The sequence below is a fragment of the Lepus europaeus genome, chromosome 9 (genome assembly GCF_033115175.1).
Source record: "Lepus europaeus isolate LE1 chromosome 9, mLepTim1.pri, whole genome shotgun sequence".
In the NCBI taxonomy this organism is placed as follows: domain Eukaryota; kingdom Metazoa; phylum Chordata; class Mammalia; order Lagomorpha; family Leporidae; genus Lepus; species Lepus europaeus.
In genome coordinates, this window is record NC_084835.1 from 64,796,826 (window position 1) to 64,814,304 (window position 17,479).

The window sequence follows — 17,479 nt, forward strand, 5'->3', positions numbered from 1 at the left end:
GATTTGACATTTGGAAATGTTTATGATTATTTATTGCCATTTTTATGACCATATTGGCCCATATCATAGAGAAAAAGTAGTAAGATCTCAATATCCCTTTACAAAAAAGTAAAGAAGGAGGAAAGTTAACTTATTTATTCTTCATGCGATTTGTTATTCTAAAAAAAATGGTGCTTATCAGTATGCTGAAAACAGCCTACTTAAATTTTAGTAAAAATCATGGTTATAGGTTTAACTTACAGAAATTACCATTGGTTACATCATTTAATTTATCATTAGTGACTTAAAAAGGCTCCTCATTTGCTCTACTTCTCCTCAGATAACATCATCTTCCAAGAAATGCTGCTCACTTGCTAAAGATAATTAAATATTGAATACTTGATTAAAATTATCTGCATTTGAGTAAATATGTATACTTTACATTTTCAGCTCTTGTTAGTTTCACATTTTATTTATATTTTTAGATAAAGGTTTATTTATTTATTTGAAAAGCAGAGTGACAGAGTAATAGAGGGAGAAACAGAGAAAGAAATCATCATTCTGCCAGTTCATTCCCCAAATAGCTGCAATAACCAGTGCTGGGCCAGATGGAAGCCAGGAACCATGTGGGTGACAAGGGTGCAAATACTTGGGCCGTTTTCTGTTGCTTCCCCAGGCACATTAGCAGGGGGTTAGATTAGAAGCACAGTAGCCAAACTCAAACCAGCCCTCCCGTGTGGGATGCTGGCATCACAAGCAGCTGTTTCACCTATTTGCCACAATGCCAGCCCCTTCACATTTTATTTAGTATAAAATGTTTAACGAAGACTGGCTGCTTTACAAGGAAAGCACTATCTCATTATTTTATATACTGAGATTCTATTACATGTAACAAGAATTATTATGTGACTATAATCCTACTGGAATATGGTGGTATTTTTTAATTTTTAAATCCACATTTGAAAGACAAAAATATCTGGGGCCAGCATTGTGGCACAGCAGGTTAAGCTACCATCTATGACACCAACATCCCTTACAAACACCAGTTTAAGTCCCAAATGCTCTATTTCCAATCCAGCACCGTGCTAATGTGCCTGGGAAAAGCAACAGAAGATGGCCTGAGTACCTTGGCCCCTGCTACTGCCATGGGGGACCCTAATGGAGTTTCAAGCTCCGCTCCTGTCTTCAGTCTGAATTAGTCCAGTTCTGGTATCTGTGGCCATTTAGGGAGTGAACCAGTGAGTGAAAGATCTCTCTCTCTCTCTCTCTCTCTCTCTCTCTCTCTCTCTCTCCCCCTTCTTCCCTCCCTTCTTCTCTCTCTCTAACTCTGCCTTTCAAACAAATAAAATAAATTTTTACTTTGCTCAAAACATGTATTTGACCTTCTTAATATGTCCTTGCCACAGACTACTCTTAGGATCATAACATACAAAGAAGGTTCTCTCTCTCCCAACCTCCTCTCTCTCCTGTTGTGGCCTCCTGTCTTTGCATCTTATGGTCAACAAACCAGGAAAACTCCCCAGACATGAACTTTCAGAAAAGTAGAAGGCATTGTGGGGAGTAAGAAGTCAAAGGCTACTTGGTGCATAAGAAATGTTTACCTGCTTGCCTCCTGCCCGGCTCTGAAAACCTCTGGTCCCTGGGATGTCCCTGAAATGTTTCCTCTTGATTCTCCAGCATCCTTCCTTGTCCCTGGCCCTTCCCTTACCAGAGTCATGTTTTCACTAAGTGGATGCCTCTTGAATCCCATAATGGACCACATTGGGAAATTTTGCATTAGTGCATTAAATCATTGAGTAAATATTTTTTAAAACATTTTTTTTTGGACAGGCAGACTTAGACAATGAGAGAGAGAGAAGAGAGAGAGAGAGAGAAGTCTTCCTTCCGTTGGTTCACCCCCTAAACAGCCACTACGGCTGGCACTGCACCGATCCGAAGCCAGGAGCCAGGTGCTTCCTCCTGGTCTCCCATGCGGGTGCAGGGCCCAAGGACTTGGGCCATCCTCCACTGCCTTCCTGGGCCACAGCAGAGAGCTGGACTGGAAGAGGAGCAACTGGGACAGAATCCGGTGCCCCGACCGGGACTAGAACCCATGGTGCTGGTGCTGCAGGCGGAGGATTAGCCTAGTGAGCCACGGCGCCGGCCTCATTGAGTAAATATTTACTGTGTTCCCACCATCATAGTGATGAACCTTTGCTAGACACTGGATGTATGAAACATAATCCCTGCTCTCAAGGAGCTTGTAACTTAGTAGACCAATTTCAAGAGACTCCAATGATTAAAACTGTCAGTAGTCCTGTATGCTTAATCCAGAAACTGAGGACCAGAAAGAAGGGAGCTGCATTAAACATGGATAGGGATTGTCAACATTGTCAGTGTTGTCATGAGCTCCCAGGGGCAATGTGTCCCATCGAATAGACAAGACCTGACCTCTTGAAGGTCCTTGTCTTTCTTCATTAGGCTAGGTGTGAGTATTTTATTTTTTTTTATTAGACCTTTTATCTGTCTCACCTTGAATATCTGAAATTACATTTGTGATATTTTGGAAAGTTGCATTCGCTTTTCAAGGTGACTTTTAATATAATTTTTGGACTTATAGGAAGCATTTTTACAAAATCAAGCTGTAGGTAGGAACTTGATCAGCTATGGAAGAACACAATGTATTGGAGTTAAAAGAAAATACTCTGCTCTGTAGGACCATGATGTCAATTGCTCATGCTTGAGGAAGACCTAACCTCAGATGTGAACCAAGTTCACCCCATGGAAGCCACAAGAGCGACCCTGAGGCTGAGCTGACCATTGAGCCCTGAGTCCTGTACTCATGTCCTCTGAACCTTTCCAAGGGCCTTTCTTTTGGCCATTGTGTATAAACATTTAACTAGAAACCTTAAACCAGGAAGTGGAGATGACATGATACTCAAATTAGCCTAATTAAGCCTCTTTATTCGTCATCAGCTCTGGGTTTGCTTAAAGGAAGCTCTTGACCCTTGGATGCCAGAAATAGATGGTTGCATTTCATTTGTGTCTCTGGTGTACTTGCCACATCTTTGCTTCTTTCCACCTTGACTAACTTGGGGGGGTGTCTTTTGACTGCTGTCATTATAACTATAGAATTCCAAAGGAAAAGCACATGACACAGATATAAAGATGCACCCTAAAGATAGAAAGTGCCAGTGGTTTCTTTTAGTCCTCAAGTGTTTTTGTGCCTATTTATGGAGTGCTCACATGGCTGGCTCAGCGCTGGGCAGGGAGGGCGGTAGACATGACCATGAGGTGGTCCAGCCTGCAAGGAATCTCAGCTGGAAAAGAGAGCCTGACGTGGATGATTCTATAAGTTTTGGAGAGTGGTGGAAGCACAAGAGGGAAGCTAATTCTCCAGGCTGCCCCGAGCCCTGTGGGTCTGCTGTCTTTACAGTTAACATTGGTTAACAGTAAAACCAGGGAAGCCAGGGAAAGGTACCTTCAGTTACTGGAATCATGGAGGGAGGAGTTACTCATTCAATTCTGAAAAAGTTTTGTACTTTCTAGTTTTCTTTTCCCAGTATCCTACCTATTATCCCTACCACCTCTCCACTGATGCTTTGGAATTGATGGCACTTTGCCAACAATCATTCAAGATACAAACAGGAACTGGGAATACAAGGTCAGAGAACAGTATCTGTTGTATACCCCAAGGATGTGTTAACCATGGCCCCTTCTTCTTCATTCCCTCAGGTCTTCGCCCGAAAGGGGTCTGGAACCTAACCACGGGGTGTCCATGACCCCAGTGGCTGCTTCCCGGCAGCAATGAAAGGGTTATCGGGCAGCCGCAGCCATCACCACGGGGTCACCTGCGATTCTGCTGCCTGCGACTCGCTGTCCCACCATTCGGACCGCAAGCCCTACCTGCTGAGCCCGGTGGAGCACCACCCTGCCGACCACCCCTACTACACGCAGCGCAATTCCTTCCAGGCCGAGTGCGTGGGCCCCTTCAGCGACCCGCTGGCCAGCAGCACCTTCCCGCGCAGGCACTACACGTCGCAGCAGGAGCTGAAGGACGAGTGCGCCCTGGTGCCCCGCACGCTGGCCACCAAGGCGAACCGCATCCCCGCCAACCTGCTGGACCAATTCGAGAGGCAGCTGCCGCTGGGCCGCGATGGCTACCACACGCTGCAGTACAAGCGCACGGCTGTGGAGCACCGCAGCGACAGCCCCGGCCGCATCCGGCACTTGGTGCATTCGGTCCAGAAGCTCTTTACCAAGTCGCACTCGCTGGAGGGGCCGTCCAAGGGCAGCGTCAACGGGGGCAAGGCCAGCCCCGACGAGACGCAGACCGTGAGGTACAGCAAACGCAGCAAAAGCAAGGAGCGGCGCACCGAGCCCAAGGCCCGGTCCAGCACCTCCCCGGGCTGGTGGAGCTCCGATGACAACCTCGACAGCGACATGTGCATCTACCATGCGCCCTCGGGGGTGATGACCATGGGCAGGTGTCCCGACCGCTCCACCTCGCAGTACTTCATGGAGGCTTACAACACCATCAGCGAGCAGGCCGTGAAGGCCTCCCGGAGCAACAATGACGTCAAGTGCTCCACCTGCGCCAACCTACCGGTCCATCTGGACGCGCCGCTGCTGAAGAAGAGCGCCTGGTCCTCCACGCTCACAGTGAGCCGCGCCCGGGAGGTTTACCAGAAGGCCTCGGTGAACGTGGACCAGGCCATGGTGAAATCTGAGTCGTGTCAACAAGAGCGCTCCTGCCAATACCTGCAGGTACCATTTATGTCGGGGGAAGGATGCTTGGGAGGTGTACCTGATCTTGTTCTGTGGGCTTTTTTCTGTGTTTTACAGCCTTAGCTCTTCTCTGAATCATCTGTGTGAACCTGGGCACATTATTTAGCATTTCTGTGGCTACGTGCTCCTGTCAGGAAAATGAAAGGGAACAAATGCTACCGACTACATCCAGTTACCCTACGAGACCAGAGCCTACCCTCCTACGTAGAGACAAAAGTTCTTCCTGTTCTGTGTTCCTTTTTTGTGAGGGATAGAGAGGAGAAGAAAGGAGAGGCTACACAGAATTCTAAAATAAATCCACCTTTTTAAAATGTAAATGATGGGCGTGGTCTAACAGTTAAAACACCTGCATCCCTGAGTGCAAGTCCCAGCTCTAGCTTCCTATTAATGCAGACCCTGGGATGCAGCGGTCATGGCTTAAGTAGCTGAGTTCCTGATGAATTCTTGGGAGACCCAGACTGAGTACCCAGCTCCCAGCTTCAGCCTGGCCCAGCATTTGGGGAGTAAACCAGCAGATGGAATCTCTCTCTCTCCCTCTCTCCTCTCTCTCTCTCTCTCTCCTCTCTCTCTCTCTCTCTCTCTCTCTCTCTCTCTCTCTCCTCTCTCTTTCTCTCTCTCTCTTTCTCTCTGCCCCTCAAGTAAATGCTTTTTATGGAAGCAATCTTTGAAAAATCAAACAGTGATCTTTGAAATTTTGGAAGGCATTTAATTCTATCAGGGTTTATTTTTAAATTGTAAAATTATGACTGAAGCTGTTGATTTGGGAAAATCAACGTGGGTCTTCACCACTGCAATGGTCATCACCATCCCCAGCATTAACCACGCCCCCAGGAAGCTCCCCTTCCCATCCCAGTGCGTAGTGAACCAGAATGATGCCCTGGGCCCTGAGGAGGTGGAGGTGGAGATGGAATCAGTTAGGGGACCTGACAAGCACAGCTGCAGAGCCTGGGACAGCAAAGAGGAGGAAGGGGGAAGACTCAGTGCAGTAGAATGTAATTAGTGTCAGTGTCGAGTCCCACACGTGTATAGGCTGCACCAGGCTGCTCTCCCCTCCACAGTCCCACACATGTATAGATAGATGCCAGCAGGCTGCTCTCCCCCCCACAGCCCCGCCTGTTTCTCCCATTGTCCTCCAGTTCACTCTGTAATCAGATTTCACCTGAATAGAAATATTCTGGGGTGGGGCACTGCCCAAAACGCAGCCTTCCACAAGAATGACCTTCATATTTATCCTTTTCCGAGTCTCTTTTTTCATTGTTCTCTTCTGTTATCCCCATCTTAAAACAAAAACAAAACCTGTTTCTAGTGGACTGTAAGTGTATGATGTAATCTTTTTCCCTTCACACACACACACAAAAAAAGTTCTTCCACTAAAGACCTCTTTTTGCTGTCTTTGAACTCCTAACAAATCTGGCTCCTGTGGGAGTGCCTCCCCTCTGAAAGTCCTCTAGGCTGGCAGTCCAAAGGCTATGACAGTGGCAGAGTCCATGCCCCCAAGTTCGGAAGAAGTCATTAATGTGTGGATAATTTTTACAAATAACATACAATTATACGGTCAGTATTTCCCACCAAAGGTGTTATTGCCTAATTTACTGCAAGATTGCCACAACTATTAACAATTTTAGAACTAAAAGGAATATCTAGTCCACCTAGAATATTGAAAAGTAGGCTCAAAGTAAAGACTTAGCAGGTTACACTATCAGCATGTGGCAGTGGTGGAGCTAGAACCCAGATCTTAATTTATAGATGTGACCATTGTGAGGCTTGCAACAGAAGGCTTTAAAAGTCTTCAAGCAAGAAATCTTACCCACCACTGAAAGTAAAGTATTCCCATAAGGAATCCTATCTGGAAAAAAAGGGTGGATAAGGGCACAGAAACCCTAGAATAGAACATATTCTCTGTGTTCAATGACTAGTGACAAAAACAAAATTTTTAATCCTGTATTTTCATAAGTAGTGGTAAGGTTGGATGAGTAGAATTAGATTAAGAAAGGATGTTGTACATGATCCAGCATCAGCTTTGTTTATAAAGAATGCTTTCATTATGCTCACCTAGTTGCCTGCATTCTTCCTACCTTAAATTCATTTTTCTTTCCTTTTGTCTTCTCCTCTTGTCCTTTTTTTCCCATACTTTTTGAAGTAACAAGTCTCCAGTAGTGGTGAAAAGTGGAAACTCAGAGTAAGGAAAAAAAGGGAACAATACTCATTGTAAACTCTACTGATTGCCAGATGCTATGGCAAGCATTTCACATAATTATTCCATTTAATTTTCATAATAATTCTCAGTTCTTACAAGAGAATATTTAGAAATATCAGGTGATGGAAAGTCCCGTGGCCTGTATGTTGCAGAGCTTTTACACTGAATCCACTTGATGCCAAGGCCACACTCTCCCTCTTATGCCCCAGCATAACCCTTGAAATGAGGGCATGAGAAATGGTGAGTGAGAAAAAAATAAAATCTTTAAACGAAACATTGCTATTAAAAGTTCTTCACTTAAAATGAGGATGACATATTGCAGATTTAAGTATGGCATTTTGTAGAACAGCATTATTGGAGCTCATGTATCAAAGATTTGGAAATTCTGTTTTCAAATTACCTTCTTTAAGCCACTTTTTATTTTAATGAAACAGTTGAGGCCTAAAGAAACATGTAAAAAAAAAAGTAAAATAAAACAAATGCCTTTCTAAATCTCACCCAGCTAGAAAAATAAAATACTAATTTTAGTGCATCAGTGATATACCTTCCTTGATCCCATTTTCCTTCCCTCCCTCTCCAGAGTAATAATTAATCTGTCTTTGATATAGAAGGCAACTTGGGTTTTAATTTTGAAATTACTGAAAAGTTGAAAAAGTTACTATTTTCTCTTCTACACTGGTAGTAATTTACCTTGAACCAAGCTAGTTCAATCTTTTAAATATAAACTAAACTCCAAATCATACTTTATTTAATAAATGCTGATATCTGCTGAGTTCCTGTTCTATGCAAGGCTTTCAAGCTGAAAGAGGTAAAACTCTTCTATTTCTGTTTCTCCCCTAGTGTGGGCAGGTAGTACAGAGTAAATAACCAAAAGGTAGAACATGTGCTCTTCCTAGCCATTGTGCTGAAGTTCACAAGTTCCTGTACAGAATGGAAGGAAGAGCTGTGCATTCACATGGGGAAGGAAGGAGACAGGAAATGCCTCCTGAAGATGGGCTCCTACTTCTTTCTTGCTTCCAGGCAAGGCAGAGAGAATCTGCAACGCCATGGACACTCTTCCCGAGAAAGTAGGTCTGGCCAGCTACATCTGGATCCCATAGAACAATTTCATCTATAGGCACATTTTTAGAAACAAACTTGGGAAAACAAAGAGTGTTTTTTTTCTGTTATTTTGCCTTAATTATCAACTAATATTGAAGCTTAATTTACAAGTGTGTTTAACATCGACAATCAGGAGATTTAGTGGAACAAGCACTGTCCTACTAGTTCCACTAGTGTTCTAGTCCCTATTTGCCACTAACTAGGGACATAGCCTGTGGTCATCCTTTCTGCTCTCTGGGCCTCCTTCCTCTGTTAGAAAATGGAGCACTTGAATGTTAAAATGTGTAAGTTACATGTGTCAGAGCACTAATTAGAACCATTTTCCAGAGTTGGAAGGCCTGGGACTCTCCTTTCCACAATGCCTACTAAAAGTAGATGTTCCCCAAATATGCCTAATTTGCTCTACACACTCTAGAGATAATTTTGGAGTTGAGGAAACTTGAGATTTAGTATATTAAATAACTTGCCAAGGACACACAAGTAGTATGAGGCAACGTGGTAAGTCAAAACTGATTCATGAGCCTTGGAAATCTGTATTCTCTCCATTGGCCCAGTGAAGATCCCACCCCTCCAGATACAAAGCAGAGAGAAAGTGATTTATATCAAATAACGTACATGCCAGAAATGATCTATATCTCATTTAGTACCCAACACACCTTGGTAAAGTAATTAGTACTTACTTGAGTTCTATAGATAACGAAGTATAGGTTCAAAAAATTACATCATTTGCCCAGGAACACAAAGATAAGTGAAGGAGCTAACTCTTGGTCTCAAATCTGTCCAGTTCCATAATATGTTTTAGAAATAGAAAAAAAAATGTGTACTTCTTTCACTTCACTATTAGTTTTGATCTATAGTAAATATGTATGTGCATTTGACCTCATGTGTGTGCTTGCTGCTCTGAGGGCATGGATGTGAAATTAGCAATGGAATGAATGATTATATCCTTAATTTGATTCAAGGATGACTGAACAAAGTTCAATTAATATTCAGTAATAATATAATCTAAATAATAACAAATTTCTGATTCCCTCTTTGTAAAATGATCATTTGGAATTAATTTAGACCATTGTCATGATTCTGTAAAGAGTGAGAAACTTTAGTTATTTAGCCTCTGCCTGACATGGACTTAGAAATCAAACAGTATAGCTTGAAATCATTGCAAATTCCAGTTAATACAATCAATTGGTGATATGTGCTCACTCACAAGCTGTAGCTAATTTGAAAAAAAAGGCACCCTTTTTTCCCAATATTGTTATTTTTAAATGTCAAGAATCAGATGTCTGCTGTTTAGAACTATTGTACCACTGCCAGTGACTGTCTGTATTAGGGTTTGGAGCAGGAACATGGATTTGAAGACATTAAAACTGTTTAATTCTCAGTTGAGATGTGGTTGGCTTTTGTACATTTGGAATAAAGCATTTATGGCACATCTCAGGGTAAGTGCTAATAGTTAAGTAAATAATACAGAAGAGGAGGTTCTGGGAGTAAAAGGTGGTTTTGTTGTTTTTGCTTTAAAAAGGCAGAATTGTTGGTTTTGTGTATACCTCTTTATGTAAATGTTATATGTTGAATGATTGGCAGAAAAAGCCATCCAGAAGAGCAAGATTTTAGATTTCCAACTGTTAATCTAAAAAAGAAAAAGAAAAAAAGCCTTCAAATCGTGTATTTTGCATTCAACCAGCAGCAGTAACAGGAAAAGGGAAACAAAACGCTCTCCGGTAGAAGTAGAGAGAGACACACACTGAGAGGGAGCAGGAGAGGCAAGACAGAGACCGAGGAAGCCAGCACTCCCAGAGATGAAATTTTAGGAGAGCACAATGATCGACCTTTTTAAGGCTGAATGGGTTTCTTCAGTTTGTGTGCAAGTTTCAAGAAATGGAAGGACTGACCAGGTTTGGCTATAACTCTTTTATTACTTTGTATTTGACGAGTGTGTGTTGTCGGTTTGGGTGGGTTTTCGGTGGGCAAGAAGGGTAATTTTTGTCATTTTATTTCATCTCTCAGTAGTAGCTAGCAAGACTGAAAGCTAGCAAACTACTGTAGGTACAGATGGTAAGGAAACAGGTTGAGAGAGCAGATACCCTCAAATCTGTGTCTCCCTAGAGGCTTTATAAGATTTTACTGGACACACGAGCTAGGATGCTGGGTGCCGTTAGAGGACATTGTGTGGCTAAGGATTGAAATGGGATCGGTTGTTTTCAAGACTAGAATCCTGAGTACTTACTGTTACTTCACAAAATTAAAATTTCTGGGTGATTTTTTTTTGTCTGTTAAATCAGATCCCACAAAAGATCACAGAAGCAGCATTCATAGCATGCATGAATTCAGGATTATTTTTATTGCAGGTATCGTTAGTTTTCAAATCTGTTTGAGATTATTTCCATCTTTGCCCAGTGGGAGTTTTCGTTCCCTGGCTGAGTTTTTCCTCCCTCTTGTCTCGGAACAATTCAAATTACACTAACTCAGTTGAAACTGTTCTCTGTGAAATTTTAAAAAGTGTTAAGCAATTCTGCTAGTGACTGGCGACTGCAATGTTTCCTCACTGCCTTTTTCTAAAAAACAAAAACCCCATCAGCTACATTAACTGATGACTTTTAGATTTTTAGTGTCAATTGCCTTGATACTCCAGTAAGTGTATGCTAATGTTTTTGAGCGCATTTCCGATATGGTTTGTACAATCTTCTATTTTTTTTTACTGATCTTAAAAGAGATGTCTCTTGTGGTTGATAGAGAGATGAGGTTACTCCTGCTTTGTGACAACTTTAAATGTGGAATCAGTGACCAACAGCCAAATCTCATTCATTCTCTCTTTCTCTCTCTCGATCTGTGTGTGTGTGTGTGTGTGTCTGGTTCCCTACAATTCTTGCCTTTGCCCATATCCAATTAATAGAGGGGAAAAAACAATTAGCAAAACATGAAAAAGCAGGAGTTTAGAAAGAATCACTGATATTAAAGGGAAGGTCAAAAATATATAGGAAAATGCTCTTGGAAATTGTTAAAAAAAAAAAAAAAACCTTATTATTCCTGGTCTGCAATTTCATTGTTCTAAAGATTTTCAGCAACACTGAAAGCACTCAAGTAGCCACAGTCAGTTTCTGTAGATAACACACACTTGCTGATCAGCCGGAATTCTGATCTACTAATTGAAGATGTGGTATTGGTTAGCAGGACTAAAAGAGAAAAATTGGCCCTGATTCTCTCAGTGACCAGTAGACTTTATTTCCATTTTCTCCATTCTGCTTAGGGACAGTCTTGCTTGATTGCAAATAAAAGACAAATAGCTGAAAGTAATCATTCACCATTCTTTCAAAGAAAGACTCATCCATAGTCTCTGGCCCATTTGAGATGATGGTATTATCAGACTTTACACTATGATTTGTGAAAGGTAGAGCACATTGGTCTTTTCTTCAGGTCTCTTAGGTGCCACTAAAAAATATATGCAAGGTTGCCAAGCTGACTTTAATTCATAATTAAATTGAACTTTCACCAGTTTGATTTTAGATTCAAAGACAACAGTCTATCTTAGTGGATTATGATGAATTTATAGAGTTCAATGGAATAATTATTTTCTTAATTAGGCTCAATATCATATTTCTCATTTGGGAGGAGCATTGTTGCCAGAGTCCACAACTATGCTGCTCACTGATGAAGAATTGAATCCTGTGGAGATGTCATCTGTAGAGCCCTAAAAGTTGAAGCTGATACTTCACATGGTTCAAATTATAGTACCTTATACCAGTCAGATTTTTGTCATCATCTGCCAGGGAAGCTTGGGGAAGAGAAAAGTGGCCTTTTCAATAAACTTGGTTTACTATTAATATAATCCATAAAGAGTTATGTCACTTTGCTGTGTTTTGTATTATTCATCTGGAAATTTGAACCCATAACTGTTACCCTTGGGTGAAAATAATGAGTGTGACTTCACATTCAAGGCTCATTTATCTGCTTCTCAAACTACTTTGCCTGCCCTCCTAACTTCTCTCCAAGACTGCCAACTCTCCCCATCACCAACTAGCCCACCATACCCAGCAGCTTCTGTCCCTAGTAACTGCCATTTGGATCACACCTCAGGGGAGAGAATTTTTTTTTACCTTATTTTGGTAAATGCACATCTAAGTGTTTTTCAAATTTCTTAAACTACAGTGGGGAAGTACATTAAATTATTTTCAAAGAACAATGCCCAATTGGAATAATTTCCATCTCAGTTGATTTTCCAGCTGAGTCTTCTCTATTTGTAACTGAAAGGTGATGCTACCAGGATTATTAATTACTGCTACATAATCAACAGAAGTAAAGGGGGGAGTGTATACTGCATACTCCTGCTACTTTTGGCCAATTTCTTAGTTCCACTGACTTTTAATCTTTTATAACTTAGAGAAAACACACATAACCAAGAAAAGACCTCTTCTGATGCTCTAACCTTCTAAATATACTAATGTACAGAACTATCATTAAAAATAGTTTTTTTAATTCGTAATGTCTAGTAATGTACTTTGGTCTGTTTCCGTTTCTAAAATAGATTTCTAATTACATTTGCAAAATGAGTTTTCTAGATAGATAAATCTTTCCTTTCATATACATTAGCTGTCTATGCTCTATCAATGTGAGTGTCCCCTCACTGCTCTCACAGAATTAGAAACTTACAGCAAAAATCAGCTTTGTGATATCACAGCATCCAAAATTAAAAAGTGATTAGGAAAAAGACCTACTTATAATGTTAGATTCTGCATGCAACTTTATGAAGTGGCATCAAAATGGCCATACATGAGCATGATATATACATGCATGCCTGTATGGACTCTCATATACATGTATAGCCACTTGCTTTATCATTGACTATTTGGGGGTAGTTTCCTTAACTTTATGTGCATGAGAGTCACCTGGAGAGTGTCTATAAAATGAGAATTTCTGGCATCATCCCAAAAGAGTCTGATTCTATAGATTTGAGATGATTCTAACAGCTATCAATCCAAGAATCAAACTTTAAGTAACAAAATTCTAGGGAACAATAAGTTAATTTCTCATTTTATTTACTGAAGGGGGCAGTAGAGTCTAATAGATGGAAACATGGTCTGCAGGTGATAAGCCTAGGAGCTATAATTATAAATATAAATATATGATGTTTGTAACATATAAATAGTATAATTTAAAATAAATATTATATTTATTAATATATTTGATGCCAATACTGACTTCCTACATGATTTTGGGATCTCTCTACTTAGTACTTCCATTTCCAGATCTGTAAAATGGGCACAGTGATAGCGCTGTGTTTGCTTCAGCTTAGAAAAAAGGTTATGCTTCCTTTTATTAAGAAATAAATGAAAAATACAGTGTGGAAGTGTTTTGAATTTAGCCATTCTCAAACATGCTCATGCTTTATCTCTTCTCTATGTGTTTCATGTACTATATCACTTTTCCCTTTGTATTTTACTTGATCTAATTTTTCTTGGAGCAGGGCTAGGATGACCATATGACCATACCTGATTCTGTAGTGAAGGAAGGCTCTTTCCCAATGTGGGATGGCAGCGGGTCCTCATCACAGTGTAGGTATGGTGCTGTTTTGTCCCATGTGCCAGCTAACCAAACAGAGCTTACATTCTGCATGTGAAAGGATCCCTGAGGGTCCATCTCTCGGCCTCAGTGCATCAGGTTTTCACATGACTGGAAGTCTGCTTCTAGAGCACAGTTCTTGTAGCCTCTTCAGGCTTCAGTTTATATAAAACCTGCATTTGGTTTTATATCTTGTGTCTGCCAAGACCTTGCTGTCATTACAGGCAGCTTTGGTAAATTGGCCGGACAGGCTTAATTAAGGGTAAACTCTGTTTACCCTTCGTAGCTCCTTTATTAGCGTACTCAGGTTCTCCGAGCAGTGTTGCTCCAGAGGGGCGTTCCTCCACCATTGATAGCAGGTGGCAGTAGGCCCTTGGCCATCACCCTGCATGCCCAAAGTCCGTCACCAATCCTCTCCATTCTGTGAAACGAACCCCTAAGTCTTATGACTCTGTCCAAATACAAAAGAGCAAGTGGACAGTGAAGCCCAGTCTCTCTCAAGATCTCTTCTCACGAACCACCAGAAGCTCAGACATTCCTATCAGCCACCTGCTTTTCAGCAGCCTAAAAACTTCATCTTTCACCTTCCCATTGCCACCAAAGCAGTGAAAACGAGCCCATCAGAACTCACAAGAAGAGGCCAGCGCTATGGCTCACTTGGCTAATCCTCCACCTGTGGCGCCAGCACCCTGGGTTCTAGTCCCAGTTGGGGCGCCGGATTCTGTCCTGGTTGCTCCTCTTCCAGGCCGGCTCTCTGCTGTGGCCCGGGAAGGCAGTGGAGGATGGCCCAAGTGCTTGGGCCCTGCACCCGCATGGGAGACCGGGAGGGAGTACCCAGCTCCTGGCTTTGGATCCGCGCAGCCCTCACTATAGCAGCCATTAGGGGAGTGAACCAAAAGAAGGAAGACCTTTCTCTCTCTCTCTCTCTCTTTCTCTCTCTTTCTCTCTGTCTCTCTCACTGTCTAACTCTGCCTGGCAAATAAATAAATTTTTAAAAAAAGAATTCACAGGAAGAATGGGCTACGGTTAATGAAATAATTTATCTTAATTTGGCGAACTTGAACTTTCATTAGAAAAGTAGAAATGAATGCTGATAGAAGGGTCTACACTTAGAGAGAAGGCCTCCAACTGCTGGCCCACACTGGGCTATGAATGTCCATCTCATTGGTAACCTCTTCAGGAGTGAACGAGTATGGAGGGAGACACTCATAGAGGACTTCTCACTTTAAAGACCCTTAATGGACCCACACCACTTGCCATCCTTGAAAAATTCATGTCTTTTTTTTTTTCCTTCTTAACTAGTAGAAGTTTAGCTGGCTCCTCTGTAACTCAAGGAGTGTCAGTTAAAGTACTGTCATTTGTTTGCAAATGTAACCTGAGCTTTCTGAAAATGACTCCCATGCAAAATCGTTCCCCCGTAACACTCCTCCAGCCTTCCAGTTGATTTTAGATAGCTTCCTGTGCTCCCACCTCTTGGAAGTATTCCATGGCACGCTGAGCAGACACTTTTAGTAAAAAATGCCTATAAATAGCCGATTTTCCTGCTTGCTGCTTTCCCTCTAAGGCTTTCACAAAGGAGGTGAAACAAATCCACCAGAAACAAGAGCTCTCCATAAGGGGTGTGTGGTAAGGCTTATGAAAAATCAGACCCACAGGCCGAAAATTGTCGAGTAGGTCGCTTTGGCATATTTGATTGAGTATTATGTAATCACTACATGGAAAAAGAAACATTATATTTCATGCCAGATGATCTCATGAACTGAACAGTCAGTCAAAAATGTCTCATATGAACTTTTGTGCTTCTTTAAAAATATATACTTTAACTTCCGTGCTGCTTTAAAAAAAAAAAAAAAAGACTGTCAAAGCCAACTGTTGTTTATTAGGTTCCATTTGTAAATCTAGATAAAAATTCCTGTAGCTATTCTATGAGCAGAAGTTTAAAACTATTTCTCCTTCAGGCTGTACATGCTCACACAGAGCTTTGCCTCTAAAGAACCTTCCTTCTCTCTTGTCTCCCATGTGCCACCCGTCATCATCACCACCATATCCCCCAGGGTGGGGTTATGGAATGCACTCTAAGATTGTAACCATACGTGGCAAGATCTTAATGTCTTCTTCAACTAATCTCACCAAAATGAACCTTAGAAATCCAATATGTGAGGTTCATTATACACTGTGCTAGTCCATTTTGTGTTGTTCTAGTCTAACAGATCGCCTGACACTGGGTAATATATAAATAAGGAAGTTTTGTTTGACTCACCATTCAGAAGCTAACATCAGATGAAAAACAACATAGCAGGGAAGTGAAAAGGGAATCAAATGCATGCCGAAGAAGCACCTGCATAAGCAGTAGAGCAAGAAACTGGGAGTAGCCAGGCTCACTCTTTTACAGTAGTTACTCTCTTGGGAACTAATCCAGTCTCTTCTGAGGGGACAGCCTCCATGCCCTCATTATTAACTAATTAAAAATTTCAAAACATTAGAACTTTTTTGAAATAAAAACCCAAATTCAAGCTTTAAATGGTTTTTTAAAAGAATCCCACCTCTTAAAGGTTCCACCCCCTCAACACCACCACACTGCAGACCAGGTTTTGGGTGACAGATCACATCCAAGCCATAGCCTATGCCCTCCTACTTCCATCTCTCCATTCCACGCATCCTACTAGCCAAAGAGGATGGCGTTTGGCAACACTTCCCCTCCGCTTTCTTCATCGTCTCTCTTATTTTCTCTTGCTTTTTGGGTAGCTATTTTGTTGTAAAGTTTTACCCAAAGCCATAGTTCGCAGATGACAACACTGAGACCTGGACAGATCAACTGGCATTCCCATTACTCCTCCGTTGTAGAGAGCAGTGGAGACACTGGCCTGCAGGGAAGCAAGAAAGTCCTCACTTCCTTTATCCCATGTGTGAGCCTTACTCTGGCATGTAGCAGGAGGTATCCATTGATCTTGGTGTTCTGCGTTCTCAGGAAATTCTGTTTCCATTCCACCCCCTGCTTTTTTCACTCTAGTCACCGAATCTCATTTGCTGGTTGTCGATGCCTGGTCTATTGCTAGAGTCTCTAGAAAATGGATGTCATTGAGCATTTCGTCTTTATAGAAACTCAAGGAACATTTTGAGGAACATCTATTTTTCCATGTGGTTTTTCATATGGTTTACTAATTTACATTTCCACCAATGGGGTTCATAGGTTCCCTTTTCTTGACATTCTCACCATTACTGGTTACCTTTTGTCTTCTTGATAAGAACAATTCTAACAGGTATAAGCTGAGATCTCAATCTGGTTTTAATTTGTATTTCTGATGATTTGTGGTCTCAAGAATTTTTTGTAAACCTGTTGGTCATTTAAATATGTTTTGAGAAATGTCTATTCAGGTCCTTGGTCCATTTTTAAACAGGATTATTTGTTTACATGCTATTGAGTTGTTGGAGTTCCCTGTAAATCTTGGGAATCAACCTCTTTGCTGTATATAGCTTGAAAATATTTTCTCCCATTATTGGTTGTCTCTGGAAAGGCAGGAGTTTTTAGTTTGATTTATTCTTACTTGCTCATTTTTGCTTTTTGCCTTTGCTTTTCAAGTAATATCCTAAACAAAATCATTCCTTACATCAGTGACATGGAGATTATATTTTCTTCTTCTAGCTTCAAATGTTTGAGTCTTATATGTGACTCTTGAATCCAGTTTTAGTTAATTTTTGCATTTGATGAGACATAAGTCTAATATCACTCCAGATATCCAGTTTTCCCAACACCATTTATTGAAGAGACAATAGTTTCCTCACTGTGCATTCTTAGACTCTATCAAAAATCAGTTGTCTATAAATGTGTGGATTTATGTTTGGGTTCTCTCTTGCTTGCATTGCTGTATGTGTGGTTTT

General features: G+C 41.4%; 1 protein-coding gene across 2 annotated transcripts in view; it reads left to right on the plus strand.

Moving 5' to 3' along the window:
- The first annotated feature begins 3,765 nt into the window (after positions 1 to 3,765).
- The window catches only part of DLGAP1 (DLG associated protein 1), a 396,029-nt gene continuing 382,315 nt past the window's right edge, over positions 3,766 to 17,479 (plus strand). For both annotated transcript variants that reach the window (XM_062201404.1, XM_062201405.1), the window contains exon 1: positions 3,766 to 4,725. In XM_062201404.1, the coding sequence (XP_062057388.1) occupies positions 3,766 to 4,725 (960 nt within the window). The remainder of the gene's footprint in view (positions 4,726 to 17,479) is intronic.